We start from the raw sequence: 14352 nt of genomic DNA on the forward strand, positions 1-14352 counted from the left end.
TTTGTTTCCAAACGATTGTCTACATCTCAGTGCACGATAATGTCTCCAACGATTTGTCAATCTTAGTTTCCCAAACCTGAGTGAATGTAGCCCTCGACATGCACGTCTGCAAACATCACCATGTACAGAAAGACAGTTCCGTCTGTACACAAATACATCAACATGTGCTCAGAGCTCTTCGTCAGGGTAAACATGGAGATTACGATCCCACGTCTGTCTTCTCGATGATCTGCTCAAGTGATTGTCTTCTCTTGTTCTCCTTCTTCCCTTTTTTCATGGCATTGTTTCGTGTTCAGTTTCTTATTCTCAATCATCGTCGTATTCTTCTTCATCGTTGTCGTCGTCGTCGTCGTCATCATCATCATCGTCATCAGCTAATGTTTTAGAATTCAGGGTGCTTGACGATTTATGGGCAATAAATAAACATCGCTGGAGGTACATAATGCTGCTTAGATTACCTCCATTCGCTGACAAGCAGCAAAAATAAACCGCGCGAGAAACCGTCAGGACTCCGCAGACCGAAGATGAGAGATTGGCGCGAGTGGAGAAGTTAGTGTTCTTTACTTGAAAATAATACGGACACACTCCCTACAACACTCAGCTGCACTAGACTTCAGTCGTGTGTGTGTGTGGTTTGACTGCGTGCATCTCTGTGTATGTGTGTGTGTGTGGTTTGACTGCGTGCATCCCTGTGTATGTGTGTGTGTGGTTTGACTGCGTGCATCTCTGTGTATGTGTGTGTGGTGTGTTTGACTGCGTGCATCCCTGTGTATGTGTGTGTGTGGTTTGACTGCGTGGTGTATGTGTGTGTGTGTGTTTGACTGCGTGCATCTCTGTGTATGTGTGTGTGTGGTTTGACTGCGTGCATCCCTGTGTATATGTGCAGGGCATTGTGTTTGCGCGCATGTGTGTATTATTTATGTGTGTCATTGTGTGTGTGTGTGTGTGAGAGAGAGAGAGAAAGGTGTTTGTGTTTGTTTGTTTGTTTGTGTTTGTTTGTTTGTAACCGTGTCCATATGTGCATGTGTTCGTGTGTGGTTGTGTGGTACGTGAGTAATTATGTCAGTGTGTGTGTGTGAACAATACACAAACACAAACAATACTGTCACTCAAGACAACTCTCAGACTTCCCTAACCACAACTATCTGCAACTTCTCACGACCTGATCGGTATGCCGCCTCACACTGTCGCCTTCCGCCCTGCTTCAGGACTTCCTCTTTACTCAAATCCTCCTGATAAACATTCGTGTCCCATAAAGAAATTCATTCAGACAGAAGTCAACCATGCTACCTTCATCAAAATTTAAAGTCATGCGCGGTTAGTCACGCCAACAAGTGCAGTCAGTATTTCAAGATGAGTATTTCATGCATGCTCTGTCTTCTTTTACAGTAAGCCATGTATATTTTAACGAATGGGGCTGGGGAGGGACTAAAACGAAATACAATAGGTTTTGCATTACGAGGTCAGTTACCTCTCGGAGCTACATCGCGGAGACTTTCGCTAAGAAGGAGAATAGGCAATAACAACAGTAAAAACAACAAACAAACAAAACTCTTAGTGATATTTTACAGAACAAAAAAGTGTCGATGTGCCTTGGATGGGGAAAAGCATAAAACGCTAGACCCCAAGGTGGCGCAGAGGTCGAGGAGGAGCGATGTTGTGGGGATGGGGGATATCGGGGAAGTGGGGGGAGGGGATATGAAGGGTGGAAAGTGTCGAGGGTACATTGCTGGCTTAGAAAGCTTGAGTGCCAAAATCTGTCGACGTTCTTTAACGCGTTAGCAGCGATGGCCGACTTTGAATGAAGTCGTTCTACTGCGGTTGATCGGCGCGGTGCCCCTCACTGAACCTTGAAATCGCTTTGCCTGTCGGGTGCCATGTGCAGTGTCAGCCACCACAGCGAAACCTCTACTCCCTTACATCTCCCCCGGCTCACCCCCTACCCCCAAACCCCATACCCCCTCCTCCTCCACCCCGCTTTTCACGGAGCGCCGCGTACCTGTGGAACGTTGGCCGCGCGGCATGAGCCAGCGGCAGACGAGGCGGAAGCTGGGCGGCGGGCAGGCTGAAGACTTTGTAGACGGTTACAAGATGTTGCGGGTCGTCAGCCCGAGTCAAGCCGCCAGCTCCCACTTACGCAACATCCGCGCCGCTGGCGTATTCCCCTGCAAGCTCCGAGCTGGGTTTTCATCGTCTGGAGTCTGATGTCGATCAAGAGAACTAATGCTTCAAGTTGCTGAAAAGTACTGAGGGTGTTCTTCTTCTTCTCGGGTGCAGGTGCCGTGAAGACGCGCTGGGTGGACCAGGAGGAGTTCTTTTCAAACTGCGACTGGTTGCGGACCGCTTGATACTTCGCCATGGGGATTTCAGGACGAACACTTCTCATCCTGTTGCTTGGTTACACGTGCTACGCGCAAGAAATATGGCCGTCTGTGGCCAACACCACCTGTGGGAATGTCACCTTAAATTCGTTTCAGACGGGCACAGCGTGAGTATGCGTAAAGCCCCTTTTACACGGTGCGACTTGGTCGAATGACAGTATGGTCAAGCAATCGCAGCCCGACTTTTTAAACTTCGTCTGTTTTCACCTCACAGCCAGGAATTTCTGGGTCAGCGCGGAAGATCAATTTTTTAAAATACAAACTAGACGTTAAACTGATTTCTCAGAAGTTTTGTGACGATACGCTGCAGACTGTTGACCTAATTCTTTCTGTTCCTTTTTACTCAAGTCAAACCGACTTCTATTTTTAAATGAATAACAAGGTATCCTTAGTAAACAGATCAAGGGTTGCTTACATGGCATTCGCTACTCCTTTTTTTTATAGATAAATGAATCCACATAACCAATCTTTCTCTCCTAACTTTTAGCACCTTAGGACGGACGGCACATCCTGGCTGATCTCACAAGGTTGTCTTTAAAAACAGTTGTCTGCCCAAAATTTGAATCAGTGCAAGAAGCTAGTGGGCTAAATTTCACACGAAAAAAGACCAGTTTATATACGAAAAGGCTTTTGTCTTTTTTTTCGGCACACAGCTGAGTCGTAAAGTGTTGTGTGTTGGGTTTTTTGTTTGTTTGTTTTGTTGGTTTTTTTAACACGGAGTTTATGTCCAAAACACATTGCAGTATTGGCCATTGTTTGTTGTTGTGTTACGTCATCACATATCCGGAAGGAGCAGTATAAAAAATATCAAGATATATGGCTAAGCTTCTCAAATGTATCAGATGTCAGGACAAAAGCATGGGTGGTGTAAAGAGACGCGAGAATATTCACCGACTCCACAATGTTCAAACAGGTCACAATTTTGTATTCTGTGTGTGTGTGTGCGTGCATGCGTGCGTGCGTGCGTTGGGGGGGATGCGCACAACACACTTTCTTCGCATGAAAAGATGCTCGCGGGACAAGATGTTCTTGAAGAATGATATTTCTGCAAGAAAATCTTAGTATATATTTCCGAGATTTGTTAATCTTCTTTATCTAAATTTACCTTCACAATTACTCGTAAGATATATGGAGATGTACAGCTTATGAATCCATGCATGAGTGATTGTGTGTGCGCGTGTGTTTTCTCCCTTCTCCTTCCTCTCTCCTTCCTCTCCAAGCACTCTCTCTTTCTCTTTGCCTCTGTGTACGAGTGCGTGCCATCATATGCATGAGTGCATGTGAATAAGTCGTGCGTACGCGCGTTTATGAGTGCTTCTATGTGTACGTGTTTGCATGTGCACGTGACTACGACGTGATTTTCACGTAGCGTCCTGAACCCAGTGCTAGGCCGCGGACAGGCGGCGCTGCTGTTGCTGCTTGGCTTTGGCGGTTTCTCCGTCCTGCTGGCCATGCTGTACATGTTCATCCGCCGTCACGTCTTCCATGACGCCGACAACCTCAACACCACCTTTGACGCCGGCGGCCGTGTCTCCGTCTCACTCACTGCTGTCACGGTGGCTTCGCAGCTGCTGTGGCCAGGAGACCTCCTGCAGTCAGCTACGGTCACCATCAAGGTTTGCTCGTATGCAACATTTAAATATAAGCATCAGAATCCTTTTGTATTATAAATAAATAACTTTTAAAGGATTTTGGGACTAGGCATCTTATAAATATAAGCCACTTGACATCTTATAAATATAATCCACTTGAATGAAATGATGTAGCATTCAAGTTACTGGTTTGATCAACCGATTACTACGCCAGTGATGTCATCCAGTTATGATCAAATTTGTTGACCTGATCTGTCAAGAGGTGATTCTTGAAACCAACTCCCGTCCCCCTGAGCCTGATGACATGGCTTTGCTTTGCGTGCAGAATGGAGTGGCGGGGTCCTTCTGGTATTCCACTGCCGCCGTTATCAACATGATCCTCTTCCCGGTGTTGTCCGTGCAGTTCAAGACCAGGGCCCCCGGTGCCAAGACTTTCTTGCAGGTTACCAACCCTTTGCTAGCTAACCTTTTAGAGTCCATAGACGTTTCCTCCACTATAGTGCAGGCCTGACGAGAGGGGGGGACAGGGGGGTCTGGTGTACCCGGGCCCGCGGCTGTCAAGGGGGCCCGGTCTTGGTCAGTGGGTTTTTTTTATACATTATATACTGGGAAAATAATTTACGATTACAAGTACAAGGGGCCCGGAGAGGTCTGTCCCGGGGCCCGGGCTGGCTCTCGGCGGCCCTGCTATAGTGTAGCACAGCACAGTTAAAATGCCATTGCAACTGTTACTGACAACAGTAGGATCATTATTTTTCAAACATCATCGTCGTCGTAGTCATGGTAATGATTTTTTTTTTACATATTATTACAGCGTAGTGTTTGGCCTTATTTATTCTTTGTTAAAATTCTTTGAAGTTCTTCTCTTCCTTTAGATTTTCTTTGTGAGAATCGAGATTTTCTTTAAAACTGGATGAACAATTAATTTAATTCCTGCATGATTCCCACTTTATCGCCGCTTTGGTCACCCTTGTGATCCCTGACAACGATAACCACTGACAACATTACATTTATATTGTTACTCTCGATTTGCGACTTTCTGATTTTTTTGAGACACACGAGCTCTGACCATGACCCAGAAATGGCATCTGCTACATCGCTCTGATTCTCACCTCCTTCCCAGATATTTTATTATCCTCGCCTCCTCCCTATCCACCACTCCCCCAAACAAACATGCGTAACCCACAACCCCTGATGTTTCAGGCGTAGCCCAGCACTACATAGTCATTATCTCCTCCTATCCAGAACTTTCAGGTGCATCTCAGCACAAAGATGTCCTCCTCCTCTTTTTCTTACGGATACTTTAGGTGTTTCGGACAGACAACTCGTTGTTCCCCCCACCCCAACCTCCGACTCCATCCGACTCTGCGCTTGCTGTTTCAGGTGATCCACGCACGCTTTGGGACGGGCACCCACGTGGTCTTCTGCTGCTTCGCGCTGCTGCTGAACCTGGTCATCATCGTGTGTCTGGTGGCCGCCTCCACGGCGCTGCTGCAGTCCCTCGTCAAGGATGCCTCGGCTGAGTTCTGCGTTGTCGTCATGGCGACGCTGTTCGGCTCCTACTCCTTCGTGGGCGGCCTGGGCTCCACTTCTACGTCTCCTACTTCAACGCCGCTGTCATCTTCGCCATGCTTGCAACCTTCATCGTGCAGGTGAGGTGTCACCTCTGCTACGACCCATCGTGTCTCCCCTACGACGGGTACACCTGGTGACGGTTAAGGGAGAGGTAGGAGGCGGGTGGTGGGTGATGGTGATAAAGTGTTGGGACAAGCTGGACGGTGGCTGAAAGTTGTTCTTGATTACAGTAGGTAACGATCCTTCCCAGCCGAACATGTGAGTATGTTTTGACAAAGTTTTATAAAACCTTACGATCTCATTTTTTAATAAATAATAAGCAAAAGAGAAGTACATAGATTAAAAAAAAATCTTCGTCCTTATTTCAGTGATACCAAGCTTTTTTTTCTATTTCTGAAATATTTTCCAAGTGATGAATTTTAATATTTTCATTTTCGGGTAATTTTTTGCTTGAATCTTAAAATTAAAAAAAATTACTGTTTCGTAAAAGCAGAACTGCTCTGAAGAGTTACACTTATCAAGGTTAGAATTAAAAAACGGAAAGAAAAAAAAGGCTTTTAAATGATGTAAATCTGGTTCTAATTAAACTACAGAAATATTTTTGTACCAATGAATTCAGCTTGTTAAACTCTTTTCAACAAATGTACTCATTTTGTTTCACAACACTTCAGATTGACATCAAAATATATTGTGTGATTTTTTTATTATGTATGCTTTTCATAAAATGATTATTTGAACCAACAGCAGCGTGTGTTTGTGTATATCCTGTCGTCGTGCCAAGTGTGTTTATAGATCATGTCCACCGTCTGTGACTATGACCGATGTCCTCGCAGACATGAAACTGATAGCACACCCTTCTGTGCTCAGAAAAGTCCAGATCACGTGACTCCCTCATCACTGCATCATTCTTATTTCATTCCAGGTGTACTATGCACCCAACGCCACGGTGGAAGGGCGGGTTTGAGGGCATGTACCAGCGGGTCAAGTGCCTACTGGGGCCAGAAGGCAATGAGGACCGGAGCTTCCTCACCTTCTGGTCCGAAGGGGCCCTCATTTGGGGCGTCCAGGTGAGTTGTCCGGAAATGACTTTTAAAAATGCCTTTAAAACACAGACGTCAGGACTGTACATGGATAAGCTAATATTGTGAAGGCTTCGGCCAATGGGAGAATTGGCACCAAATGCACTAGGCGTATGTACAACGTGTTTGGCGTCTTCTGAAGAACGGAACACCAATATTTGGGGACATTGAGTCGTTAGAAAAATATTCTGCGCCCCACTATCCTTTAAAATATGTTATATAAAAGTAAGTCTGCGTATTTGTCAGTTCCGCTTCTAGCAATAATTTCACTTTAAGAAGGCTGACTGACAAGTATGCAGACTTACGTGTTAAGTATAAGTTCAGTCTTAAAATGTTTTGAAGTCACTAACTTCTGATTCGCAAATGCAGATTTTGTTCACTTTCCTGTCGTTCATTTACTCATTTCAAAACAACTTCCCCATATTTTTTTGCCTTCACAACAACTAAGAAAAAGAACGTTGGTTGGTTTTTACCATCTTTACAGTTACTGCTTACCAGTTAATATGATGCACGGTTCTCGATGTATTTTAAATATTTTCCGGACAGTCCTCATACATCCACTCATGCAGCCGACCCCTAGTTACATCAGCATTGCACAACAATTGTTTGCCCTTAGTCTCCCTTTAACGAGACCCGCGGCTGCCACGTCTCCACCACGTTGTGTGCAGGGTTTCTTTGCCACGGCGTCCATCACGTTCTGCGACCAGGCGTCGTGGCAGTCGCGCATCGCCGCCAAGCCCACGCAGGGCGTGTTGGGCTTCTTCGCGGCCACGTACATCTGGTTCGCCATCCCCTCCACCATCGGCACCTCGGTGGGTTTCGCCTACCTCGACCACACCGCTGGAGGCGCCAACCAGTCTCTTTCCACTGAAGCCATCGATTCAGGTATTTGTGAGCCAGAAAGACGCCATCTTTCTCTCTGAGAAGTAATAACAATTACAATCGTATCCGGTACCAGCAATCAGAGAAGTTATTAGCTGTAACAGTTGTGACAGATATACAACTTACAAAATCGAACGCCCTTTACAGAAAACCTTTCCAGAATAAAAGTTTCATTGCTCATTGGCCTGACAGCGAATTGTAAGTGGTTCACTGTGTCAAGGGAACGGCATGGTATCTTGCCTTCCCTGATAAATCAGGGTAGCTGTTGGGTGGGAAGGACAATCAGACTTAGATTTAAAAGTTCGGGGCATCGACCACCTGACGACATTCTTCCCTCCCCTCACCACAGCTCCACAGGTGTCTTGTTGGCGGTAACATACCTTTATACGTCCATCGCGCAGGTCTAGTAACGGCCTTCATGGCGCAGGAGGAGCTTGGCGTGACTGGCAGCTACATGATCCTCACCATGCTCATCATGGCGCTGATGTCCACTGGGTCAGGAGAGTCATGGCTGTGTCATCGATCATCGTGTACGACGTGTATCAGACGCACATTAAGCCGTTCAGGTAGGATACAGAAAGGACGAGAAATGGAAGGTACCCGTTTAGCACCCATCATCAAAGTGTCACTAATTTTCAAAGTTATCTTTAGCCACCTACTCAGTTTTGTTTGTTGGTTGCCTTAGTTGCTGGCTCGACGAAAAACGCCGATATCCCCCACCTTCATCTCCTCCTCACCATCATTGTCGTCAATTCTCTCTACAGAGTGGCTGTAAATGTTAATATATTTGTATACAGAGAATCATTTTGATTTCCATGAAATAAATGAATGATTCAAAGGAGTCGTGCCGTTATTAACACACCGTACATCAGGCAGGTGATGAGCACGGGCCACTGCCTGCTGTGCGGCTCCCTCAAGGCCAGCGAGGTCGCTGAAGACCGGGACATGGACGCCAAGGGAGGTCACCCTAGTGGACCAGATGGACCATGCCGATGCCCACCCGCGGCCCAGTGTCAGGCCTGCCACAGCGACATGGAGGCAGCCCACCAGGCCCGGAAGTCGTCCCATCAGGCTATTTACAGGCTAGTGACGGGTCATTTCCGCTTTTGCACTATGTGTAGGTAGCAATGCGTTGTTATTCATCAGAGGATACAACAGATCTGATCTGATGAAGAACATGCTCACTTCAAGAGTGTTAGACGCCATTATGTGTCTGCGAGCTCTTTGGGCGATGTACGCTTCCGCTATGTTTTAAATGACTACTGGAGTGCATCTTTCTGTGAATGATGATGTTTTATAGACTTGTTATCTTGAGAACATTATAGGAGTGTTCACCAGAGATGAGAAATATTAACTTGTACTGAGCTCTACCCAACGATTAGAAAAATTCCCCCGTTACGAAAAGAAAAGAAAAGAAAACTCATCCTTTAAAGCATAGGTGGGGAACCTTTTTCTTTTTAGGGACATTTGGATATTTATCACATCATTCAAGGGCCGTTCAAGATTTTTCCTTAAAAAAATAGTTTGCTATATCTGTCCCAATTCTTTCTAATATAATGGTTTGTATTCTTTTTCTAGCACCACACTTGCTTATTATATTTTTCTAAATTATTTTGTTATTATGATTCATTTTATATAAATTTATGTTGCTAGAAAAAATAAACACTCCAAGATTTATCTAATGTTGAGTCCCGCCTGCAGTTGCCTTGGCAGTGCCAAACCAAATGATTTTGCAAGGGCTATGCAGCCTGTGGGCTGGATGTTTCCCACCCTTTCTTTAAAGGAAAGAAGGAACAAAAAAGAGTTTGGAAATGAATGAGTTTCAAAATTGAGGAAAGACGACTTACGAGCGTGCTTCACGTTGTGGTGTTCATCAGGTGTGCAGTTCACGGCGAGTATCGGATGTACCAGGACACGCTGATGCACCTGAAGAGCTGGGTCATCCTGTGGGTCACCGTGGCCATCGTGCCCCTCGGCCTCGTGGTCATCGCATCTGGCATCGACCTCAACTGGATCATGATGTGCGGCTTTATCCTCACCGTCCCCTGCTTCCCTGGCGCCCTGCTGACCATCATCTGGGTCCGCACCACTAGCACAGCCATGGTGATAGGCGAGTGTGCATGCAGTAGTTGTGTAAATTTATCTGCTGTACAATTGCTAAAAAATAACAACAACAACAACAACAACAACATTAAACAAGCGACAAACATACTCAGAAAAAGGCACAATAATAATATTAATCATCATCATCTTTTTTTAATAATTACACGATTTCTTCCAGAGTTACCCCCCATCTATGGTATATCCCATCAATGTGTCGCCCCCTCCGTCTGACAGTTTTGCTAGACAGTCGATGGCGAGATAACGAGTTAGGGTTGTACATGTTTCCCATTTCAACTGTTATGGTTTCGACGCAGTTTCCGTTGAGTGAAACAAGTTCCAGATCCCCTCCTGGTTGTGTACTTGAGTCTGAGCTTGTGTCTTGCCTGCCCTAGGAAGTCTGTGTGGCTTGGCCGGGGGACTGAACGGCCAACTTTCTAGTTGCGGCCACGTACGAGGACGGCCTGGGTCAGTTCTTGCGCAACACGTCCGAGAACTACGCTGTCCTGGCCGGCTCCTGCACTGCCTTCGGCCTTAGTTTGGTGCTGACCATCGTCCTGTCGCTGGCCACTCACAAAATCAAGTCTGCGTGGGACGAGAAGGTCAGTCGTTTCCAGGTCAAGAGGTTAAAGAGCAGATGGTAGGGCGGGGGAAGGGTTCATCAAAACCGTAACGAAAAGGATTATTTCTTATTTATTGCTTTTTCTCAAACGATTCGTTCATGTAACAAAACAATATTAATTGTGACAGCTTTATGGGTATTCATGTAATCTGAAAGTGCGGCTTAAGAAATAGTGATTATATCTTTACATATCTAGTCTGTTATCTTGTACAAGGGCGTAGAGTGTATATTGTATACCCAGATAGACTAATAGAAAGCGGTATTCAACTCAACAAGAGTTGGTGACAAATCCTGACTTAACAGCCAGCGTCACCTGACACGATGACTTCAAGTAACATCAGGTTGTTGTTGTTTGTTGTGGTTGGGGTGGACACAGGTGGAGTGGCAAAAACTACGTGATATCGACAATCCTCTGTACCCGTGGGCAGAGGTCTACCAAGAGGATTTTCCCGAGCTGAAGAGCGGAATGCTGCCCTCATACCAGGACCTAGATAAGGTAGACAAAATTCTTACTTTCTTTTGGAATAATGTAGTGTTTCAGTCTCCTCTACTTAGATCGAGGGCTAGATGTAAAGGAGGCATAACTATGGATTATTCTGTTACCCTCGTAAACAGAGATTTAATATTTAAACTTTTTCCTCCTTTGGTCTCAAAAGGTGTCCCGCAATTCCTGAGTTAGTGTGCACAGGTAGAAATGATCTCCGAAAAGTATGCAAGGGAGATAAATGTGTTTGGTAAAAAGAGTGATTTCCCTTTTACCGAGGCTCGTAGTGAACAGGTGTGATCGATAGAAAGGGAGATTGGATTCGAGAAGATGGATAATGGGCTTGCGGGTAGAATAAACAGGCAGAGTAGATAGAAAATATGCAGACTGAATTCGGAAAAACAGAAAATACGAGATCAAATTGATGATTGCCGTGGACACAAGAAGGTCACAAGGCAAATGAGTACATGCTAGATTGAACACACTAATCATGGACGGTGGAGGAAGACGGGATAAGGCTGATCTACCTGTGTTGAATTAAACTAAATCTTTCGCCAGGTGTAAGGGCAGGACAGCCGAGAGAAAGGAAGATGGCAGCGTGTGGGCAGGGGTGGGCATTTGTCCAGTTCGACTCCCGTGGGTGCAGTTACTTTCCCTAGTTAAAAAAAAAATTGAATAGGTAACTGAACACTGACGACGACGATGATGATCTCATCCCATAGAGGAAGGAAAAGCAGTGACAGAGAGACGGGCGGCGCCCTCTAAAATACCGCTGACCCCGAGAAAACAACAGTTTATGTGACTACCTTGACCTTTTGACTTCCTCAGGTGTTCCGCAAAGCCAAACTGATCGCCTACATCGGCGGCGTCATCAGCATCCTCCTCTTCATCTGCGTGATCCCGGGCGCCATGGCCCTGCTGCACGTCATGTCGGAGGCGCAGTTCCGCGGTTGGGTGATGGCGCTGCAAATCTGGTGCCTTCTCGCCACGGTCATCGTCATCGTCGTCGTGCCGTTGGAGGAGGTCACCCTCATCGTGGCCCACATGCGACGCAACACGTTCACAGAAAGCCGTGGCAGGAGCCCGTTGGCCGGACGACCTGGGCAACGGGGGCGCAGCACCTGGCGTGGGGTTCGAGCCGCAAGCTTCCAAGATGGCTTCCAGTGCGCAGAGTTGCGTACCAAACGACGGCGTAGGGAACTTCCTTCTCTGGAAACCAGAGCACGTGCATCAGTCGTTTGTGAGGCCGCGGTTGAGAGCAAAAGGGACGTCACGTGGATTTCTGGTCAACGACCGAGGACAGGTGTTCAAGGACCTTCTGGCTTGCTGGGATTTTCTCCAAGTCTCCGGCAAAATAGAGCATCTTTTAGAAAAGATTCTTGAACGACAGCTGCTTCCCAGCAGACACACAATATTATGGACAGCTACAGCTCAAGGGAGTAAAGTACCTCCCCCAGTCACCGTGGGCCGGGTACTCAAACCTGATCACTGACTAGAAGAGGATGGCAGCTGTGACGTGTGAGCAGACATGGACATTCACAGTGGACGAATGGCAGCTGTGGCGAGTGCCTAAACCTGGCCATTCACAGCGGAGAATGAGAGTTTTGGTCATTATAATATGTTGATCTCTCACAGTGGAGAATGGCAGCTGTTGCGAGTACACAAACTCCTTGCTTCGTCGAAATTGGAGCGAGTTCAGGAATGCAAGGTCCTTATAGAGTCAACTACATAGAAGTCTCGGAGATTAAACGGCATATTTTTCCTTTTTATAGGATAAAGTAAATATAAAGCAGTGCATCAAGACAGAGCAAGCGAACGAACGAGAGAGAGAGAGAAAGAGAATGAATGAGAAAAACGTCTATGGGTGTATGCCGGCGTGATAGACGTGCTCACACTGACCTACAGATATAGTGACACTTACATTCTGCACGCACCAAATAGACTTATCTTGTATGTATTTCAAAAAATGTGAACACATTTATCAGTTAATATTGGATTTTCAGAGATCTGAGTTTTAACAGTTAATTTTTTAAACAAGTTTAAGACTAATAGAAATGTGGTTATTAAGATGATTAAAAAAATAATAAAATTGTTGGCTTCTGCTTCTGTACTTCAGTACCCAGCTGATAGCAGTCTTCACAAATCCTCTGTGCTGAAGCTGTCTAGCTTGAGTCTGTACAATACTACACACACTCCATCTGCACAACGAAAACAAAACAAAAATGTAAATTTACCAAAGAAAAATTAAATTAAAAAATATCAAGAAACTAACTTCCAAGATTCGCACTTTAAAAAAAAAAACAACTTCATTTACCCATTACGCTTCAACAGCTTCGACAACAACAGCCACCTTATCTGTGTACACATCGTCACTCTACGCCATCACAAAACACATTAAAAGACGGTGAGTGGTTCCAGTCAATTTAAAAAATCGCGTCACGGATGTCCACACTAAATCATCATTATTATCTCTCTCTCACTCACACACACACAACAAAACGGAACTGAGTTTTTGACACTTTTTTGTTCGATTCTCGTGTTTTCTTAACGTGTTCCGCGTACTTTTTTCTTCTACTGAAATGTAAGAAGAGTAAATAAACCGTTTCTATTTTTTTCTGTGATGTGAGATAACTCTTCGAGCAAATCAGGGTTCCTCCACCACACCACACCCTTCAGAGAGAATCATGATACAGAGAGACCATAGACCAGACTGTATTTAGAGGCAACACACAAAGGCTGTTCACACACACTTCCAAATAGTGCATTTAAATTTAGAGTGGGTTTGTTTTGCACTTTTCACTAGTGCCTGCAACACCCACACACATACTTGTGGTAAAGCTCTGCCGTTGACGACATAAAGATCAGGAGGATGTTTCATTCTGTCAGTAACAAACGGTCGCCACCCACATGATAAATGTGTGTCCACAGTTGCAACTTTCTTGTCACAATGAAACAAGTGCTAGAACAGGTCAGCTATTGTCTACAGAATACTGTTTATAACCTACCATGTGTGTGTGTGTGCGCGCGCGCTTATATTATAATTTTACTTTATTTATTGTATCCATTTATTTACTGTGAAGCATTTAACAAATAAAATGATAGCAGATACAGACTGTTCAGATGTTTTAAATATGCATACTTTCTACATACACACACACACACAATAACTTTATGTTTAATCAATGACTGCTATAAATCACACAGAAAACTCAATTAACCACTTCGTCCACTATTAGCCAAGGTATTTTGTGCAAAATATTTATGTTTGAAGTCTGCGTGTTCATATCTCGACGCTATCTGTTCTTATCTGCATCTGGCGCCCAAACAGTTTAACAGCACACCTGACAATAGTGAAATGTTATATAAAAGCCACACGCTGAAAAACTTAAAAGCTTTGTAGATCTAAATAATAACATTGTTTTAAAGAATTTATTGGCTCTCTCTCGCTATACATATATATACGCACACGAAAATTAGAGTCAACAACATACAATAAATACAGTATATAGATTAAATTTACCCCCACACACATATCCATGGTAGGAGAAAACTAAAGTTTTACAATCATGAAAAGAAGTAACATTGAAACTTTCGGCATGTATTTGCCTGCCCTTTTCAGCAACTTATACACTTATGT

General features: G+C 44.9%; 2 protein-coding genes across 2 annotated transcripts; both read left to right on the forward strand.

Annotated features, from left to right (window-relative positions):
* Positions 1–1997: 1997 nt before the first annotated feature.
* On the forward strand, positions 1998–8591 carry LOC112559320 (urea-proton symporter DUR3-like). Its single transcript, XM_025230454.1, has 8 exons — positions 1998–2488; positions 3751–3997; positions 4299–4415; positions 5357–5625; positions 6471–6615; positions 7296–7512; positions 7911–8075; positions 8382–8591. Exons 1-8 carry the CDS (start codon positions 2358–2360, stop codon positions 8387–8389), a joined length of 1299 nt encoding a protein of 432 aa, XP_025086239.1. The 5' UTR covers positions 1998–2357; the 3' UTR covers positions 8390–8591.
* Positions 8592–10006: 1415 nt separating this feature from the next.
* LOC112559321 lies at positions 10007–13004 on the forward strand. The gene is made up of 3 exons (XM_025230456.1): positions 10007–10211; positions 10608–10727; positions 11544–13004. The coding sequence occupies exons 2-3, from the start codon at positions 10698–10700 to the stop codon at positions 12096–12098; spliced, it is 585 nt and encodes a 194-aa protein (XP_025086241.1). The 5' UTR covers positions 10007–10211; positions 10608–10697; the 3' UTR covers positions 12099–13004.
* The last annotated feature ends 1348 nt before the right edge of the window (positions 13005–14352 follow it).

The sequence above is a fragment of the Pomacea canaliculata genome, linkage group LG3 (genome assembly GCF_003073045.1).
Source record: "Pomacea canaliculata isolate SZHN2017 linkage group LG3, ASM307304v1, whole genome shotgun sequence".
NCBI lineage: Eukaryota > Metazoa > Mollusca > Gastropoda > Architaenioglossa > Ampullariidae > Pomacea > Pomacea canaliculata.